At 39.3% G+C, this 19,332-nt stretch overlaps 1 protein-coding gene across 4 annotated transcripts in view; it reads left to right on the top strand.

The window, feature by feature from the left end:
* LOC143736454 (Fc receptor-like protein 5) overlaps positions 1–18,922 on the top strand; it is a 67,961-nt gene extending 49,039 nt beyond the window's left edge. For 2 of the 4 annotated variants that reach the window (XM_077227149.1, XM_077227147.1), the window contains 17 exons: positions 165–416; positions 494–781; positions 10,540–10,815; positions 11,088–11,366; positions 11,465–11,818; positions 11,894–12,172; positions 12,261–12,524; positions 14,543–14,788; positions 14,882–14,992; positions 15,183–15,263; positions 15,557–15,607; positions 15,685–15,747; positions 15,863–15,931; positions 16,015–16,092; positions 16,610–16,669; positions 16,774–16,845; positions 17,072–18,922. In XM_077227149.1, coding sequence (XP_077083264.1) covers positions 165–416; positions 494–781; positions 10,540–10,815; positions 11,088–11,366; positions 11,465–11,818; positions 11,894–12,172; positions 12,261–12,524; positions 14,543–14,788; positions 14,882–14,992; positions 15,183–15,263; positions 15,557–15,607; positions 15,685–15,747; positions 15,863–15,931; positions 16,015–16,092; positions 16,610–16,669; positions 16,774–16,845; positions 17,072–17,079 — 2,831 coding nt within the window. In that variant the 3' untranslated portion in view covers positions 17,080–18,922. Of the gene's footprint in view, positions 1–164; positions 417–493; positions 782–10,539; positions 10,816–11,087; positions 11,367–11,464; positions 11,819–11,893; positions 12,173–12,260; positions 12,525–14,542; positions 14,789–14,881; positions 14,993–15,182; positions 15,264–15,553; positions 15,608–15,684; positions 15,748–15,862; positions 15,932–16,014; positions 16,093–16,333; positions 16,388–16,609; positions 16,670–16,773; positions 16,846–17,071 lie in introns of all 4 variants that reach the window. The other 2 variants (XM_077227146.1, XM_077227148.1) reach the window with 2 other exon arrangements.
* Positions 18,923–19,332: the final 410 nt, after the last annotated feature.

Here is a 19,332-nt window from a genome sequence, read left to right as displayed (position 1 = left end):
AACAACGTGGCGCAGGACGTGAAAATGAATAGGCTACTGCATCATTGCTGAAACTAGCAAAAAACACTTGCGTCGCCCCTGGCACTGCATTGCACCGGGTGTATGTTAGAGCACTGAATGATAAGTATAAATGAGCTGAACACTGCATCACTGTTCACTTACAGATAAACTGATTGTGACTGTAAAGCCCCAGAGTTCAGTGTTCACTGGAGACACAGTTACTCTCAGCTGTGACGTGGGAAGATCAACTGGATGGACGTTTCTCTGGAGGAAAAACTCAAAGTGGGAATCCAGAGATGATGCAGGAACTAAAACTATCAGTTCTGTGAGAGTCTCTGATGGAGGAACATACATCTGTAGAGCACAGCGAGGAGACTACTATACAGACTCCAGTAATGTTAAGATAACAGTGAGAGGTAAATGCTCTTTTACTGTGTAGTTTGTTTGTTTTTCAGTGAAAGAAACATGAAGTGTGTGTTTGCTCATTTCACAGAGAGACCCAAACCTGTAGTGAAGGTGAAGCCTGATGTTCGTGTGTTCAGAGGAGAGAGAGTCACTCTCACATGTGACATACAAGAGACAGGAGTCTGGAGGTACAGCTGGTATAGAGATCAAGTTAACAGAAGAACAGACCAGATCTATTCCAGCGCAGGACAAGACCAGATCTATATAATCACATCTGTGGATCGGTCTCATGCTGGTCTGTACAGATGTAGAGGAACTCTGACTGAAACCCAACAGAAATCAGAGATCAGTGATAGAGTTACACTGACAGTATCAGGTGAGTGTGTTCATCATTTCATCACATCACTTTAACCTGAAGACATTGAGTTGAAAACCAGGTAAATTTGAGTTTAGTTTGTCTCACACTCAGTCAGATTATGTTAGTTTAGAGTTTGTAAACATCTCTATATACAGTGACAGGCTGATGATGAATCACAGATCTTTTCAGAGTTCATTATCTTTATCCTCCAGACATGTTCAGTTCATTCATGAGCTTCTGCTCTTCAGATTATCTGAGATGAATGAAACCGTCAGTGTAGCAAACAAGACTTGAGACTTGATCATGTGTCCTCAGTCAGACCAAGGTCAGGATAGAAATACAAGATGACAGTCACACACAGACACAGTGACCCAGCGCTCTTCGTATTTGTCCACATATTTAGTGTACAGCAGATCAGAACTGCTCGGATTCACAGGCTACATTGTAATACGATACATACCACAAAGGCACAGAAGGCGTAAGACGAGTAAAAAGCTAAAAGCTAACCCCTTCGAACCTGGTATCTCAAGCCTTATTCCCTCCCATGCCCGGTCAATACATTTACATTTATTTACATTTATTCATTTAGCTGACGCTTTTATCCAAAGCGACTTACAATTGCTATGTATGTCAGAGGTCCCACGCCTCTGGAGCAACTAGGGGTTAAATGTCTTGCTCAGGGACACATTGGTGTCTCACAGTGGATTTGAACCCGGGTCTCTCACACCAAAGGCATGTGTCTTATCCACTGCGCCATCACCACCCCAATAAAAAACAAGATGGATGAGAGAAGACTGCATATTCGCAAAGCTTGGACTGCTGTGGACTGCCGACTCCAGTAAGAGCACGAGTGGGGCTTTTTATCTCCTAAGGGAGTTCACATCAGTCGCCATTATTGCTGTTTATCTTCCTCCGCAAGCTAAGCAGGAAACAAACAATTGTCATCTGTCAGCACATCCGGACAGTTTTATTATAGCAGCAGCATTTTAATCATGCTAATTGGCACTGTCATGCCTGAATGTAAACATCGCCACACACGAAAAGAATACAATCGATCAAGTGTACACCAATAACTCTTAAGTTTGTGAGATGCTTACAAACCTGCCGCATTGCTGCACCCTGGACTTTCATGTATATCATGTATCCTTGCTTCTCATACCTGCATACCAACCAGTCTGCAGGCAGAAACACACATTAAAACAATTCAAGTATGGACAGAGGTCAGCCATAATTGTCCCAATTCCCAATAAAACAGCATTGAACAGTCAGAGTAATTATCATCCAGTTGTCATCATTATGAGATGTTTTGAGAGGCTGATTCTCACTCATATTAAGGCCGTCATCCCTGCTGATCTGGACCAACATCAGTCTGCATATCGGACTAATAGATCAACGGGCAACACAGTCATAACCGCTCTTTACAGCCCTCACACATCTGGATCAGTCAAACACATGCACAGATTTTGTTTGTTGATTTTAGTTTAGTCTTTAATACCATCATTCCTCACAAACTTTTCCAAAAATAGATGCACCTGGACAGTTCAGTAAAGCCTTGTTCACACCGTCAGAGACTTTGACTTTGCTAGTCTCTGTACTGTGAGACGCTTGTGGGCGTTCCCAGTGCTGTCGCTCTAATGTTATTGTTAGACTGCACGTGAGGGGCGGAGCTACGGGTGGATTTGGATTATGATTGTGGATAACCCTTTAAATAAATACTGCATTTGGATCCTCAACCTTCGTGTCTCAGAGCAGTTCGTGACAGTAAGCCTCCTTGCCATAACCAAGTGCTAAAAAATTATTATAAATAAAATACATCAAGATGTAAATCATTAAATTATTTGGAAATTAAATAGATTTAAATACTTGTAAAAAAATAAAAGAAAAATACATTGACTTGGGTATACAGGCCTATTATTTGCTCTAACGTCCACACAAAAACTGTCATTCTGACTTTCTGATGAGCTGAGCACAACAGAGATAAATACCCATATTCTTCTGAGGTTTATACTGTAACCTTGTGTAATTAAAATGTATTAAAGCTTAAATCCTAAAAAAAAATGAAAATAAAACATAGGCTAACTTTTCCTGGGCACACTTGCGCGAACTGCTGCATATAGCAATGGCGAGGCGAGATTTAACATTTTTGGTTTGTTTCTCGTCAAACCCAGTATAAATTCAGAACAAATACAGCACAATTTGCATGGGATTATTTTATGACATTTGATTCCTCATTTTAAGAAAAAACTGCATGAAAGCGCAGCTGGAATTATTTTTTTAATGTATTTTTGTGTACCGAAAAAATAAGGTAATAAGGCTTTAAAACAACATCAAGGTGAGTAAATAATTACTGAAATTCCATTTTTGTGTGAACTGTCCCAAAGACAGTCACAGAAAAATAGTGAAGAGAAAATAAATAGATAGAATCAAGTTGAGTGTGAAACCAGACCAACGCTGAGGGGGGCGCCGGGAACAATCGCGCCCGGCCTCGGACCGCAGCAAACGAGCCCAGTGTAAAAACACACTGAGAGTGAACACGACAGTTCACGAAAGCTCTCGCATTAACAGGTAGGCTATGCAAGACAGTGGTTGAATCTGCGAAATTATTCTTTTTTTTTTTTTTATGTCAGGAATGTTTTGTTCTTGGTCTTCTACTAGTGCTAACAACTTGTCTACGTTCTTAGAATTGGCTGCTTGTCTAATCAAATTATTGTACTCTTGATCAGATCTAATACAAATAACTAAATGTTCTGTTGTTGGCACACTTTGTAGACAAAGTGGTATGAATAACACCCCTGTTTAGAGTATTCTCCTGATAAAGTCTAAAATGTATTTGAGCGTGTGCTGTCTTCTCTTTTAATTGTATATTTTGTAATAACTGGATAATTTGTGTTAACAAGCAACCACCCCCTTAGTGCCCCTTTTTTGGGTTTAGGCCACTGCCCCTCAAAATGTCTGTGCACGGCCCTGTTGCTAAGCGACGTAGGCCTGTGCAGTGGCTTTTAAACCAACCGAATTCACTAATTTATGAGTTCTCTATTTCACCTTTTTTTTGTAGAATCGTAAGGAGATTTTTATTCATTCATATGTGTTACCTGTTACCAGGTTATTTCCAAATATGTGATTTTTTTTTTAAATATATTTTTTAGGTTTTTAAATCGCTGGTGCTGTTGGTTAATGTTGTAACTGCAGTTGTCTTGTTCTTATCTGTCGTTTTTGACTTACTTGAATTGATATTGTCACGTAATTTTGTTAGATTAAATAACGTCATTTGAACTTGCCATACCTTGACATTTAGTGAATTGGTGCCACTGAGGGACGGTCCATCATTTTTTTTCTCCCAAATTAAGCCAGTTGAAAAACATTGGAAGATATGAATTATTCCGGCCCACCCACTTTCAGAGGCCCACCCATCATTACTGTCTGCCTCCACCACACTTTGGCCATATCTAAATCTAAAGTGATATATAAAGCTAACATATCATTCTAATTTGACTAGGTATTAGACATAAAATAATTAAAGTAACATTATGCTGTTGAAGAGTGTTGTTATATGATGTTTAATTAAAGTTCGGGAGGAGCACGCTCAGATAATTAACACGGGTGGAGAGCACTCAGCAATCAATGATAAGAGGTGTGTATTATATATCCAGCAGTCTCACCTCAATCCATTGACACTTTAGCAGCATCCCTCCAGCACCCCTTCTCCACACTTCTAGTCCTGAACACTTACATACGGGGGGGAGTACTCTGGGTTCGGGCCTGTCCCTCCCCCCGGACAGCACGCCAAATACGCATTAAACTTTACTCCCTCTAATTGCATGCAAGTGTGAACTCGTTAAATAAACCCTAGCAGTGTTCAGTGCATTAAATAATTAACTAGGCTAAATTAACGATCGATCTATCAACAAATTAAACTCTCATACTGTCAAAAACGGTTAGTTTTTAATAAAACACGGCTATGACCGCTTCAGCCAACGGTTCTATGTATCACTACACAACGCCCCTGGCAACAACTGAGCAACTTAAACATATGTTTGATCTCATTGTTCATTAAAGCTATAGTAGAGTATTGTGAGAGTTCGAGTAAGCGAGTGTAGACTGCATTGACAGTAGACATAGCATTTTCCTTCAGGTCAGTCCTATATTCATAATAAAACATTAGTTTGAATGTCCGCTGCGATATTGTCCTTTTAACAATTGAGGAGTCTTCCCATGCCCTAGTCATTTGTCAGTGGCGTCTTCCTTCTCCATGATCATAAGTTTGAGTCCTTTCAATATAAAAGTCTTCTCTACTGACTGACTCACTCATTTAGACAGTCTTTGCCGCTGTCTGTTAGGTTCCCTGTAGGTTCAACATCTGGTGTACTCATAACAATCTGGAACTTGACATCACAAAAACTAAAGAGATGATACTCCAGAAGATCCAGATGCACTTAGGAAATTGCTCTCAGCAAGAGAGTGGAGAGAGTTTTAAGTTCCTGTTAGTCTCACCAGATGAAAAGTGCCCAGCAGAGGCTCTACTTCCTTACTGTACGTACTAGTAGTGGGAAGTTCGGATCATTTTTCTGACTCGGATCTTTGAGTGTCGTTCAGCAAGATGAACAAATCTTTTTTCGAGTCATTTTGTTCATTTCAGCATATTATAATTAAAATGGCATGATAAATATCCCAACACATCTAGTACTTATGAAAATGTTGATTACATTTGTAAAAAGAATAAAAATAAACTATAGGGTAATGCAGCCAAAACCAAATTATAAGAAACCTAAATGTTTTATTAATCGATTAGTTGTAGGGTCTTAAGTTCAGGCTATTGCAGTCTGATGCTGTTGGTTCACCTCACCTCCTGATCCGAGACGTTCTTTCCTTTGCAACTTCATATTTATCAGGTTAGTTCTCCTCTCGTGTCTCTAGACCAGTGGTTCTCAACCTTTTTTGAACGAACGACCCCGCTGACCGCTTCATGATCCTCTTAACGCCCCCTCCCTCCCTCCCTCAAAAAAAAAAAAAAAAAAAACACTTTGAAATATTATTACAGCCATACAATTACAACACTGCCTTTGTTTTTGGTCAAAAAACTGAAACATATGTTGCTTATTTTATTTAACCTACATGTAAAATCCTCAAGTTGAGAAATATTGTGTTTGGGAAAAAAGCAAAAACACATGGATTGTTTGAAAGGTATTGCAATTTGCAAATGTATGTTTTTATAAATTCAAACAAATTCAGACTCACACACACATTTTTTTAAGATTAACCAATCACGTGAACAGTAACGTAACCTAAATGACCAATGAAAAAGCAGCGGGCGTTCGCAGTCCGTGTATCTTTTGGTCATTTGATTTTCCTTTCAGAAACGGGTAAAAAAAATTCAAATACAAAGCGGTTCTCTTTTTCAGTGTCAAAAAGGGATGAGCGAAATTTTTTAAATGATTTAAGTATCATTTTCTATTTCAGATAACAAAAAATAAACTGACTTAAAACAGAAACAAAAAAAGTCCCGTTTGTACACATTTTGTGACGTCACTAAATCGGACGCCCCTCCCACGATTGATAATTGACAGCAGCGTTTCAACACAGACCCGCCCTGAGCGAGCTGTCATCGTAGTCCGCCATTGTTGATACACTGGAGCAGAATGGCGTCTAAGCGATTGTGTTGTTCTGTTCTTGGCTGTAATAATAAACACAGCAGTCATTTTAATGTTCCTATTTGAACCGCTGAAGACGCAGTGGCTGAGTTTTATTTTTGAAGGGAATATTCCCAACGATCAACATAAATGCTTTTATGTTTGCGCTAATCATTTCTCACCAGACTGCTTTCTAAACGAGCGTCAGTGTAAATCTAGTTTTGCTAAGAAGCTGGTCCTGAAAACAGAATCGGTTCCAACTATGCGTGTTCCTGCTGCACCTCCAGAAGAAGTGAGTGTAACGTTTTATTAACCTTTAAATATTAATCTTCGCAAATCGCTTGCACGCTTCACGATGAATGCAGCTAATGTTTACACTCAGGGTATATTACGGCATTTTTTCTCTGTACTGTTACGACGTTCTCAATATAATTCATAATCCCACGTTTATAATGAACAACGCGTTATGGTTAATGTGTTATTAAAAACTGTGTACACAGGTGTACATTACGTGACATTACGTTAACCAACCATTCAGAAACGTCCTGTTCGAGGTTCTTCGGGGCGTCATCTTGTTCCGGGTCCGACGCCGGTTCAAATTGATTCGGTTGCACAGATGTTTCCTCAGAGACTCCCACTGCCATTCTTGTTCCAATATATACACTCAACTGTTGTCAAGGCAACATTTCACGTGCGGTTGTGTCAAAACGCCCCACAGAACAAAGGGGGCGGAGTGAGCAAAGCTCATTATCATTTAAAGGCATATGCACTGAAACAGCGTGCTGAAAACAAACAACAAATGGTGCTAATATACACACAGTGTGCTGTAATACTCCGGAAATGTATGATCCTAATCTTCGTCTCTGTACCGAAATCTCAGATGGTTTGTTATTCAGCTATTTTGGATCGTAAAATGTTGAAGTCTGGGATGCCGTGAGACTGGAGACTGTAATGTACACCCTGGCTTTTGAAAAGGTTAAATGTGTGACTTGAACCAACAGTGCTCATAAATGGTTGTTGATTATTCTCACAAGAAGCAGAAGCTTCGATCCGGAAACTGCATTCCGTTTGTCACAAGCAGAAAACCTTTTCCATCATAACAGAGTTAAGGTGCAGTAAAATTAGTCCCGTGTGTTCTGTGAATTTTCACTGGTAAGAAGAAGAAAACACACGATCAGCAGTTTCGTGTGTGGTCAAAAATGTCACTATATGGGAGTTGGTCACTGGAATTGGCTGGATTTGACCAAAAGAAAGCTGCTTGAAAGGGACTCCAGTGAGCTGTGCTTCATACATTACATCGCTACACTGCTGACAATGGTCAATAGACCTTTTTCCCCAAAATTCCCCATAATTTCACAAAATTCACACATACAAATATGACCACACCTTTACCCACTGCAACATAAAATGCAATTAATAATAAAATAAAATCTTAAATCTTAAAATCTTAAATTAATAATAAAATCTTCACATTGGACGTGAGGTACTTAACGAGTTAGAAAAGTGAAAAAGTGGAGCAGCTTTTTTCTGTTTGTTTTTCCTCTTTTCTGGTGACACTGATTTTATTTGATTTGATTTTCTGTCTGTGAAACTCAAAAGGAGAACTCAGGCATAATGCAGGCCCATTCACCGTTAAATTTAATTTTCAATTTCAATTTGATACCCAGTCACTTTCGATGAATGGACAAGAGCAGCTTAAAGTTTGGTGTATTCACACCTGTTTTGTTCGACTGAATCGAACTCAAGTTCAGTTTCCCCCTTGGTGCGGATCTTTTGAGCCGCTGTGAATACAGCAGTCACACTCGGGTGTGGACCAAACAACTGTACCGAGACCCGGCTGAAGAGGCTCTCGGTCCGGTTCCAAACGAACTCTGGTGCGGTTCGTTTAAGGTCTGAACATGAACCGACCCAATTGCAGAAAGTACTGCGCCTTTCTTTATACAACATTCAAGAATGTGTTCTGCCATTATTCTGAGAACATTCATCAATTAATGTAGCCTGGTTAAAACCAGACCCTTCTCAGTCGTAACTGAGTTAGGGTCTGGGGAAGGTTCATTCACAGCTCATTTCCAAAGGGGCGTCACCAACGGACGTCGCTCAAATGCCTCTGGGCGCAATTGGATAGACCTAAAACCAATCAGATTGATCGTCATCTAGTAAAGCCCGCCTCAACGTTTGTGATTGGTGCCTCAATTTGGAAAGATTGGAAATGAGCTTGAATGTGCTCTTTGCCAGACTATGGGGGCTCTCACACTAGCACTTTTGGTACGCACCCGGGTTCGAATGACGTCAGAGTTCGGTTCGTTTGGATGATGTGAATGCTGTCTTCCGAACTCGGGTGCGCAGCCGCGAACCGTACTCGGGTCCGCTTAAGAAGGTGGTCTGGGGTACGGTTCATGTGAACTCCAGTACGGTTTGCTGCTGATATGAACGCAATCGAACCAAACCACATAAGTTAACCACTATTGATGACGTATAATGTATAATGTGGTCGACAGGACAGTCGTCAGTGCATGTGTGTGTGTGTGTGTGTGTAATAGTATGTGAAACAGATCACGGTAACACTTTAGAATACGGTTCCTTCGTTAATGAATAACTACACAGGAACAAATGAGTAACACAATATTAACAATCTAGTAACTACTATTAACTAACAAGAAATTCTAATGAACGAATTAGTAAGTAACAGCACACAGATGAAAGTAGTAGTTCATTATTAACTAATCAATAACTACTATTTTTAATGCTTCCTAGAGAACTACTGAAAAAGTTTCAGAATTCATGCAAAACTAATCAATAACTAATCCAGGACAAATGACTAGCACTACATTAACATTTTAACTGCTACTGTAAACGAATACACACGATTTATCAATATGTAATAGCATAGCAGACTTGATTATTTGGGAAATAATTATCCAATGCTACTAGAACTATTCATCTACTGAATATTTTTAAAGAAATGGATTTTTAAATGCAGTTGTCGGGACCTTACTTGTCCTGTGGCCAATTTTCCAGGATTCCTCTGGACTGGCATTGAATCACTAGAGTCATGGTGACGACTGGAACATATTGAGTCATCAGCCATCCAAATACCATATACAGTGATTTTATTATTTAACCTAGCTCACAAAAAAATATGTTTTTATGTATGTCTCCTAGCTCATATATGTGTGTGCAAATATCTTGTGAAGGATTAGATTCTACGCTTTAGGATTGGCTTTTCATTAGTAACTACTGTAAGATTCATGGTAACTAACTAGTAATGACTGAAGTGTTACTAAATAATTCTAAAGGAATTACTAATTATTTGGATCAGTATTCTAAAGTGAAGATCATGGTAACTAACTAGCAATAACTAAAGTGTTACTACATACATCTATGGGAATTACTATTTAAAACTTCAACAAAAACCTCAAAAGCTTAAAATAATTAGTAATTCCTTTAGAAGTATGTATTAACACTTGAGTCATTATCAGTTAGTTACCATGATCTTCACTTTAGAATACGGATCCAAATAATTAGTAATTCCTTTAGAAGTATGTAGTAACACTTGAGTCATTAGTTAGTTACCATGATTCTTACAGTAGTTCTCTGGGAAGCATTAAAAAAATAGTAGTTATTGATTAGTTAATAATGAACTACCACTTTCATCTGTGTGCTATTACTTACTAATTTGTTAATCAGAATTTCTTGTTAGTTAATAGTAGTTACTAGATTGTTAATATTGTGTTACTCATTTGTTCCTGTGTAGTTATTCATTAACGAAGGAACCGTATTCTTAAGTGTTACCCAGATCACATTATGCAACGAAAAAGGATTCAAACTGTCACATGACCTTATCAAATTGCAAGTTTAATTTAGAACTCTTTTTTAAACTCTTAAATTATGCAAATATTGTTCAAACAGCAATCATGTGACAAGTACAAACGTGTGATGTGTGGATTCAAAAGAACACACACATACATATGAATATCAATGTTTAGTGTTTTTAACAATAATTACAGACATTTTGAATAAATCAACACAAACTTCAAGCAAACTAGATTATTTTAATAGTGTTTTTTTGGAGGTTTTGAGTTCGTAACACTGATCATGATACTGTGAAGCTGTTTCAGTCAATATTTACTCATATGTGTATTAATACAGAGAGACCAAAACCTGTAATGACGGTGAAGCCAGATCAGCGTGCGTTCAGTGGAGAGACAGTCACTCTCACATGTGACATACAGAGAGAAGAAGACAGTCAGTGGATATACAGATGGATTAAAGATGGAAACACTGACTATCCATATACAACAACAACAACAGCAGATTACAGTTTCACAGCTGATGTGTCTCACAGTGGTAAATACACTTGTAGAGGAGAGAGATCAGACTCACAGAGATCACACATCAGTGATGCTGTTACACTGACTGTATCAGGTGAGTCTTATTCACATCTGTTTAATGATCATTTAAATTAACATTTAAATAATATAATCTTCTGTATCAGATGAGTCAAACAACAAACAACCTGTCAAACTCTGATACTTGCTGTTCCATGTGCATCAAAATTAAGTCATCTTTTTTCTTGGTGAAGACTCAGAATCATGACAGAATGATTTTTTTCTGATGAAGACAAATACTGAATGATTTGTGTAACACATGTGAACTCTGACTCTGGAGGATCTGAATCTGTTGTTGTTCTCCTGCAGATCTAAAGCCGAAGCCTGAACTCACATCAGATCCTGCAGGAGCGGCACTGACTGGAAACACAGTGACTTTGACCTGTCGCATGGATCTGTCCACTGGATACTGGGACTTTTACTGGTACAAACACACACTGAACCCTGAGACAGAGAAGAAGAAAACACACTCCTACAGCCTGAAGATTGATTCAGTGTCTGATGGAGGCCAGTACTGGTGTAGAGCTGGAAGAGGGAAACCAGTCTATTACACACAATACAGTGATGCACTGTGGGTAAATGTTACAGGTGAGAGAGACTGTAGTGTGTGATGCAACATATACAGATCATAGACAATATCTACACAACTTCTGAAACTATAAATGCAATAATCTGTGTTTGTACAGAGAGTCCTAAAGCTGTGGTGACGGTACGACCTGATGAACGAGTGTTTAGAGGAGAAACAGTCACTCTCAGATGTGATATAAAGTGGGGAGGAGACACTGAGTGGACATACAGATGGGAAATAGAGGGAACCAACAGCTGGTATAGAAACTCTGCCTATCGATGTACAGAACAAGACTGCTGCACCAGTGGAGCTGATGAACACAAACACAGAAATGCTGTCAGTCTGTGCTCAATACAAGAGTTGAACATCAGCAAAGTTAGATACTTTCACAGCGGTAAATACAGGTGTAGAGGAGAGAGATCAGACTCACAGAAATCAAACATCAGTGATGCTGTTACACTGACTGTATCAGGTGAGTTTGTGTTTGTTGTGATCAGCTTCTCCATCAGTTTCTCTGCGGCTCTGTAACTCATGATGTTTTGTTCAGCTGAAGCTCAGGCATCAGTGCGAGTGTCTCCACAGCCGTGGCTGACTGAAGGAGAATCAGTGACTCTGATCTGTGAGGTTTCAGGCTCCTCTACAGGCTGGACGTTCAGCTGGTTCAGAGATCATGATCATCTGTCAGACAGCAGCAGAGGAGCTGGAGGATCTTACACTCTCAGTCCTGCTGCTCTACAGCACACAGGAGTTTATACGTGCAGAGCCGAGAGAGGACGACCAGCCTATTACACACACAACAGCAGCTCACACACACTGTGGATCACTGGTGAGGGTTTATGCTTGTGCTCATCCGGATCTGTGTTTCACTGCAGTCTCTGTGCTGTCAGTTCTGATTGAGATTTTCCTCTTTTCAGGTGTTTCTGCTTCAGTGTCTCTGGTCATCAATCCCAGCAGAAGTCAACACTTCTCCTCTGACTCTCTCTCTCTGAGCTGTGAGGATCAGAGTAACTCTGCTGGATGGACAGTGAGAAGATACACAGACAAATACACACAAACTTGTGCAAAACAAACAGGATCTCGATGTGTAATGGACTCTCTCAGCACATCTGACACTGGAGTGTACTGGTGTGAGTCTGAATCTGGAGAGAAACGTCGTCCTCGAAACATCACTGTACATGGTGAGTCCGGTTTATAATCTAAATTCTAAACAAAAAGTCTATATACATTTTACTATTTTCTGTACAGCTAATCGCAGACTGACATACAATTTGAATGAGTTTTTCCAGACATATCTATTATTATGATGTTAGATGAACCTGTCCTTAAATGCCACATAAAAGCAAAGCAAACAAGCAATTCACGTTCATCAGACAGTCTCTTACCATATAAATTGGCAGATTAAGCTGCAAAATGGACCTGATTTTATGCCAGTGGTTAAAAACCTGATACACAACCAACAAACTCTCATGACAATTTCTAACTATTTTACATTTTGGGAAATTGGTAGCTAATTGGTTGCTTTCGATTTTATTTTGGTAAGGCATATGAAGACATAAGGCATTAAAACCGATGCAATACGGTCAATAGAAAGTTTGCTCCCGCTACTCGCCTCTTCCAACTCTAACAATCCACCATAGGAAATAATAAAGAGAGCGGAAGTGATCAGCTGTTTCCATGTGACAGTGAATAACCACTAAGAAATAACAAAGAATTAATGTCATGGCAACCCAGCACGTCACTCGGCGCTCTAGATGCGCGGTAGAAACACGGGTACCTCAAATAAGGTGGAGTCCCTTTGCCTTTTCCCCGATCTAGTTCCTCTGCTGCTGCACCAGGAAAGGGCTACTTCGGCTAATAAGCCTTGGTGACCTGAGGATCACAGTGAGGGCTTCCCCGACGGTTCCACCTCCTGGGGTCCCTCACTCCTCTAGCGCAGCGCAAACCTGTCGAGACTGCGTTCATGGGTGGTTTATGTTCTCTCATGGGAGCATGACCACGTCGGCATGTTGTTCTTCTTGCCTTTCTCGTAAAGGTTTGAGCGTTCAGCTTGTCATGTGCCGTCAAGTTTGACAGCCACGATCACTCTCTCATATGCCTGGCAGCCTCCGGATGGGATTGCTGGTCCTTCTCATGGGGGACCTAGCGTTTCATTCTGGGCCCCAGCAGAGGATCAGATGTTGCGTTATGCTTTGGAAATGAAGATGATGCTGAGCTTCCCATTGTAATAGTGTGTGTGTGCTCGTGCTGAATTAGATTCAGAGTTGACAGCCATGCGTTCCCGGGCAACTGCGGGGGACCCTCGCCGAGCCCCGGCCCATGCCTTTTTCCCCGGATGTGCATGAATAATTGGCAGTATGGAATCATGTTGGCGCCAATATGGACCGCCAAAAGCTGCAGGAAAAGTGTTTTCTCTCTCACTACCCTCACGATTTAAGTCCCAGCGCAGGCCATGTGCCAGACGATGTCCACCCTGGTGGACCAGAAACGCCCACTAGCTAAACCTTGCAGGGCTGTGAGATATCGTCGAAGTGTGCTTTCTCGATGCTCCCATGTCACGAGGTGGCCTTTCGCGACACTGTTGGAGACTGTGCCCAGCGGTTCTCCACGGTTCAGAGGCAGGCTGAGGGATTTAAGAGCTTGCCCTGACGTGCTACGAGAGTCAGTCGTGGGCTGCCCCATAATCTGTTCGTCACCAAGGGTGTCAGTCCCCTGCGAAAAAAAAACAACAACTCCGCCACAGCCAGCTCTGCTGTGTCCTGGAGCCTTCGCAGGATGACGGGTGACCCAGACATGAAAGGAGCTGCTCTTCGGGAGATGATGACCGCACCTCTTCCTCCCCCTGAGGAGGGCCGAGTTGAGAATAATTTGTTTCATTTTGTGTCAGATGTGGATTGTGTCAGATTTTGTGTTCAGTTCGCCCGGCGCCCGTGGTCAAACCCTTAGTTTATAATATAGTTATATTATATAATGTTACCCATATAAAATGTTATAATAGTGATTTTATAATGTCTTAATATGAATTTTAGACCAATATTAGTGAGTAGTATGTCAAAATGGCTGAGGACCTGAGGACCAGTCATTGTCTCACTTTCAAAAGCTCCAGAGTACAAATTATAATATCAATATTTTTCTTATGTATTGTTTTGCTGTATTCTTACTATTTACGGTTTTAAACACACATATCTTGTGTTTGTAGACGGTGAGGTGATTCTGGAGAGTTCTGTTGATCCTGTGATTGAGGGAGAGACTCTGACTCTACACTGTTTACATCGATCTACAAACTCCCCGATCCTCAGCGCTGATTTCTATAAAGACGGATCACTGATCCAGAATCAGACGACAGGAGAGATGAGCATCACTAATGTCTCAAAGTCACATGAGGGTTTCTACTCCTGTAAAACAGAGAGAGGACAGTCTCTCCACAGCTGGATCTCTGTCAGAGGTCTCTGAATAATCTGTGATGATATTATTGTAATATTATCATACAGTATCACGTCACTCACGGACAGATCTGTGTGTTTGTCATGTTCTTCAGTCTCAACAGCTTCATCTTCTCATCTGGCCGTTGGTGTGTCTGTAGGATTGAGTGTTTGCTTGTTGTTCTTCATCTCACTGGTTCTGCTGTGGAGACACAAACACAAGAAAGGTGTGGAGCAGTTCATCACAGGTTATGAATTATTAAACCACATGAACAGCAACAAATGGAAAATACAGTTTCTGAAGCCTAGACAGTCACTGCATGTATATTAATAAAATGAGCATTTAATGTATGTAATCAGAAAATATGTGATTGACAACTCTTACAGTCACCATAATGATCTTTGTCTCTATTATAGATCAGCACTGTAACAATCAACAGACATCAGTCCCGAATCCTTCTGGAGAATCTCTAGCATTAAACTCTCCTCTGCAGTCTGGTCAGACGCAATAACATGATTTAAAGGGATAGTTCACACACAAAAATGGATTCTGTCATCATTTACTTTCATGTCATTACAAACCTGTATGACTTTCTCTCTACTGTTGAACACAAAAGATGATGTTTTGAAAAAAAATCCCATGCATTAAAAGTGCTCCAATGTTGCTTGTATCACAACATTGTTCAAAATATCTTTTTGAACTATCCCTTTAAGCTTTATATGTATTTTTTTATTTTTTTGTTGTTCAATACTGATTTTACCTTTCGTCCTCCATATTTGCTGTCCAGCAGATTCTGATCACATTTATGATGACGTGATTCCAGTGAAAAAGAGAGACCAAGGTTAAGTATTAAACTTTATAGAAATACTTATAATTTAAGATCATATCATTCATGTTGGCTTGACTTGTTTGTTTTAGAGCCGCTAGAAGACGTCACATATTCAGAGGTCACTGTTAAGAAAAACATATCAGTGGATAAAGGTTAAACCCCCTCTTCAATAGAGTCATCAGTCATTAACCAATAACAGTCATGGTGTCTGTTTTTATATTGCATAAAATATGAATAGATATTTTCATGAATTCACTATTTTTCCAGACGAAACCATGGCAGAGTCAAATAATGTGATGTACTCAGAAGTCGGAACAAAAGTAAAGAAAAGCAAAAGTGAGATCCTGTTTGTCCTGAAGTACAATATTATTTGTGCAGCATATTCTGAATAATCTGATTTATTTTCTGTTCTGTATTAGATATTAATACTGCAGGACCCAGTGATTTGACTTACGCACAGATCAATATACAGGACAAAAAGAAAAGCAAGAGCAAAGGTAAACGCTCAACAAACTGCATCTAAACACAAATGTCTGAATTAATCATCACATTTGATAATATATAATGCTTCTATATTATCAGGAAAAGAGAACAATTTACTATCATTAACAGAACTGATAAAATCACCTTCCTTTTGGAAATGTAACAACAGTTTCAACAATCAGATATTTATTGTAATGAATAAGACTGAGCATTACTGAGAGAGTCAGATAATCGAGCTGGTGTTTTTCATGATAGGCGCTGGACTTGCTGATGTTTTGATTGAAATGAAATCTAAGGAGAAACACATGGGTAATGAAGAGATGCACTGAAATATTGTCTTCAGCAGGTTACAGATCGTGTGAAAATAAAGTATATAAAATAATATAGAATACTTAAACAGAACCTGCTTATAAATGTTCATTGTGGTTTGAGAGGTTCTGTTCTCTCTTGATATAATCATGGATTATCAGTTATTATTGTAGTTGCAGATGTAAAGTGTGTTTATTCTCTGTTTCTCTTGTTCACGATCAGGGAAGAGCAGCGAGTCTGGAGACACTTTATACTCTGAACTGAAGAACAACACAGATAGAGGTGAGAGAAACAGTCACGCTTCATCACTGTTAAAGTGAACTATTAAACATCAACAGATCAGAATGATTTATAAAGTCACATCTTATAACGTGTGTGTTCTTCAGGTGCTGATGCTGGAGTCAGTGATGCGACTTATGCTCAAGTTTTAAGGAAGAAAGGTCACAAAAACATAACACGTAAGATATTTTGTCACAAGGATTTTACAGTAACTGACAAGTTGTTCACATTTTGCACTTTCGTGTAGAATATAAATCTGTTTTTAGTGATTCAGTTCAGTTATTTGTGAGGATCAGGTTCATTGTGACCTTAAAACTATAAATCATCAACAGCATGAGCTCAAATCAGAAGTTTTTATTTTCCACATTACCTGAATAATTCCTCAAACTCGTTCTCTTTTCAAAGGTCCCTGAGAGCAGTGAAGAAAACAGACGGCAAAGAGAAACACCAGCAGAAGAAATTAATCTGAGTCAACTGCTTATGCTCATGCTTGAATGAAAGAGAACTGCACTGTTTTATCTGCACACATATTATATAAACAAGTAAAACTATTTCTCTAGTGATGCCATTTTCTCTATGTTTGATGTCTTACATTTTATTCTTTTGTACAGATCACTGTTAAAGCATCCTTTTTATCTCAGAGATATAGCCAGATTGCACTATGCTAAATTTCTCTGTAGCTGAAAAGCTGATACACTCGTTGTCTCTCGGATAGATTACTGTAACGCCCTTTTACCCAAAGTTTCTGAATCCACATTTAATAAGCTCCAGTACAAAACTCTTCCCCCAGATCCAGACTGGGACACGGGACACCATATTACTCCTGTTTTGGCTCTCGCTCAGGTTCAGTGTCGGTTTTAAAATGATGATCCTGGCATTACATGGTTTGGCTCCTCATTATTTATCTGCATTGTTAACCCCTTACACCCCAAATCAAAGTCTAATTCGTTGACGGTTCCACAAACCTGCTTAAGATCTGCAGGGCTTTTTCTGTCTATGCTCGTCTTCCTCTTGAACTTAGGGAAGCTCAGACCTATGACATCTTTAAAGGTGCAGTGTGTGATTTTTAGCGGCATCTAGTGGTGAGGTTACGAATTGCAACTAACAAAAGTTACGGTGGCCGACAGGAAAATATGTCGTCGTCTGAGACAGCAGAGAGTACCCAGTTCAGCAATGAGGTTTATTTACAAGGATAAATTAAGAAATTATGTTTACTTAATTATTCAGTAAAACTATATGTTATTGCGAATATTATTGTTACTTGTTCATCATTGTGTCAGTGTTTTATTCGCTGAACTAAGCTTGCTTCCTTGCACGAAGAGCAACATAGTAATGAAATGCATTTGTCCGTTTAGGGCTACTGTAGAAACATGTCGGCGCATTCAGTGTAAAGGGATCCGCTGTGTATGTAGATAGAAACTGCTCATTCTAAGGTAATACAAATATAACAGTTCATTAAGTCTTTACCTTGAAAAAGAAGTTTTCAGTGGTGTATAGTGAGGAAACGCCATCTGTAGCGCTGTGTGTTCGCTGTCGGCTACGCTAGAAACATGACGTCACAATATGTCGACCCCCATAGAAGGGGGTGCCCGCAGTTATGGAGATATAAATGTCTCATTCTAAGGTAATAAAAACATAACGGTTCATTATGCAAGGTCTTTATACACCACTGAAAACATAATTATGGATCTTATATTGCATTTCTGTCAATAGATCCTCAGAAATATTACACAATGCACCTTTAATGCAACTCAAGACATATGTTTTTAAACTAGCATTTGTTGATCTTCAAATAAAGTCCAATAGACGAGAGTGTATCTTAGGGAAACGTGTACAGTCAAGGTGCTCTATGGTTTGTAATTGTCTATCAAAGATAATTTTAGGATGACCATGGCACAAATTAAAAAGCATTCATTCAAAAAGCCAATAATGGACTTTAGATTTGAAAGAGTGTCATGGTCATCCTAGAGTTTTCTTTGATAGCATTTGTTGATTTTTACTTTTATTTTTTATTTATTGTGCTGTGTATTTTTTTCTGTACCGCGCTTTGAGAAGCTGCTTTTAAAATCGCTCTATAAAATAGTTTATTATTATTACAATTTTTACATTTATGTTTAACATGTTACCTGTCATATCAAATAGGGCCTTTTTTTTTTGTAAAGACAAGATGATTTTCTTAATCTTTCATATATGCTGTTTTCTATCTTTCAGTTGTTGGCCCCTAGTGTGAAGTGGGAAATAAAGATATACAAACAATTTTCTTTGCATGAGTTTTTCACGTTTGTTAACCCTAGGGTCACAGGTTTTGAAAAATGTTACTTAGATTGTTGTTATTCTTATGAACAAAAGTAATGACCATGTTTTAAATGTTTTAAACAGTTCAGTGCTGGGGCCTGTTTCAGAAAGGAGGTTAAGTGAAAACTCTGAGTATGTTAACCCTGAAATGAGGGAAACTCTGGGTTTTCCGTTTCAAAATGGGAGGTGTATCAAACCCGAGAAAGCAGAGTAAGTCAAGCCCGTTTCTGAAAGAGAGGTAACTTATACGCAGAGTCAGTTACCATGGTAACTTACTCTGTGAACCTAACCTGGTCGGGAGCAGGTTTTCTTCAGTAAACCCAGAGTTTCTTGCGCTCTCCTCCCATTTTTTAAAGAGGAAGCGGTGTTTA

This window comes from Siphateles boraxobius, unplaced genomic scaffold (assembly GCF_051911475.1).
Source record: "Siphateles boraxobius isolate OS27281-9 unplaced genomic scaffold, OSU_SipBor_1 130, whole genome shotgun sequence".
Taxonomy (NCBI): Eukaryota; Metazoa; Chordata; class Actinopteri; order Cypriniformes; family Leuciscidae; genus Siphateles; species Siphateles boraxobius.
The sequence above is the reverse complement of the archived record's forward strand: the minus strand, read 5'-3'. Positions and strand labels throughout refer to the sequence as shown.